The sequence below is a fragment of the Aplidium turbinatum genome, chromosome 10, assembly GCF_918807975.1.
Source record: "Aplidium turbinatum chromosome 10, kaAplTurb1.1, whole genome shotgun sequence".
NCBI classification, from domain to species: Eukaryota; Metazoa; Chordata; class Ascidiacea; order Aplousobranchia; family Polyclinidae; genus Aplidium; species Aplidium turbinatum.
This window is the reverse complement of record NC_137481.1, coordinates 10000001-10000353: the sequence shown is the minus strand read 5'-3', so window position 1 is coordinate 10000353 and position 353 is coordinate 10000001. Positions and strand designations below refer to the sequence as shown.

Genomic DNA, 353 nt, shown 5'->3' with positions numbered 1-353 from the left:
AAACGAGTGGTTGCAGGAGAAAATGGCAAAGTGGAAGAGCCAATAATGATCCGAATGAATTCCACTGACTTAAATGCAACAGGTACGTTTATTTACTCGAAGAATCATGACGAGGAAAGATGCATCATTCTTTTAAACATTGATGTAATGTCTGCAGACGTTGATCGAATAGAGTGAAATTTAAAAAGAGTGAAAAGTAAAAAGAGTGAAATTTGCTTGTTGAAAATCTTTAGCATATCTTCTCAAGCGTAGATTACGTTCATGGAAATAACTAATCTTGCAATAAAGCTGTTTGAATTATATTGTAGGTTTGTTTTTTTACAATATTATTTTGAAAAAACTTTAAAGTCTTA

At 31.4% G+C, this 353-nt stretch overlaps 1 protein-coding gene across 1 annotated transcript in view; it reads left to right on the top strand.

The window, feature by feature from the left end:
- The window catches only part of LOC145778623 (uncharacterized), a 9454-nt gene continuing 9101 nt past the window's right edge, over positions 1-353 (top strand). The window contains exon 1 of the mRNA XM_082590152.1: positions 1-82. Within this exon, the coding sequence (XP_082446278.1) occupies positions 46-82 (37 nt within the window). The 5' untranslated portion in view covers positions 1-45. The remainder of the gene's footprint in view (positions 83-353) is intronic.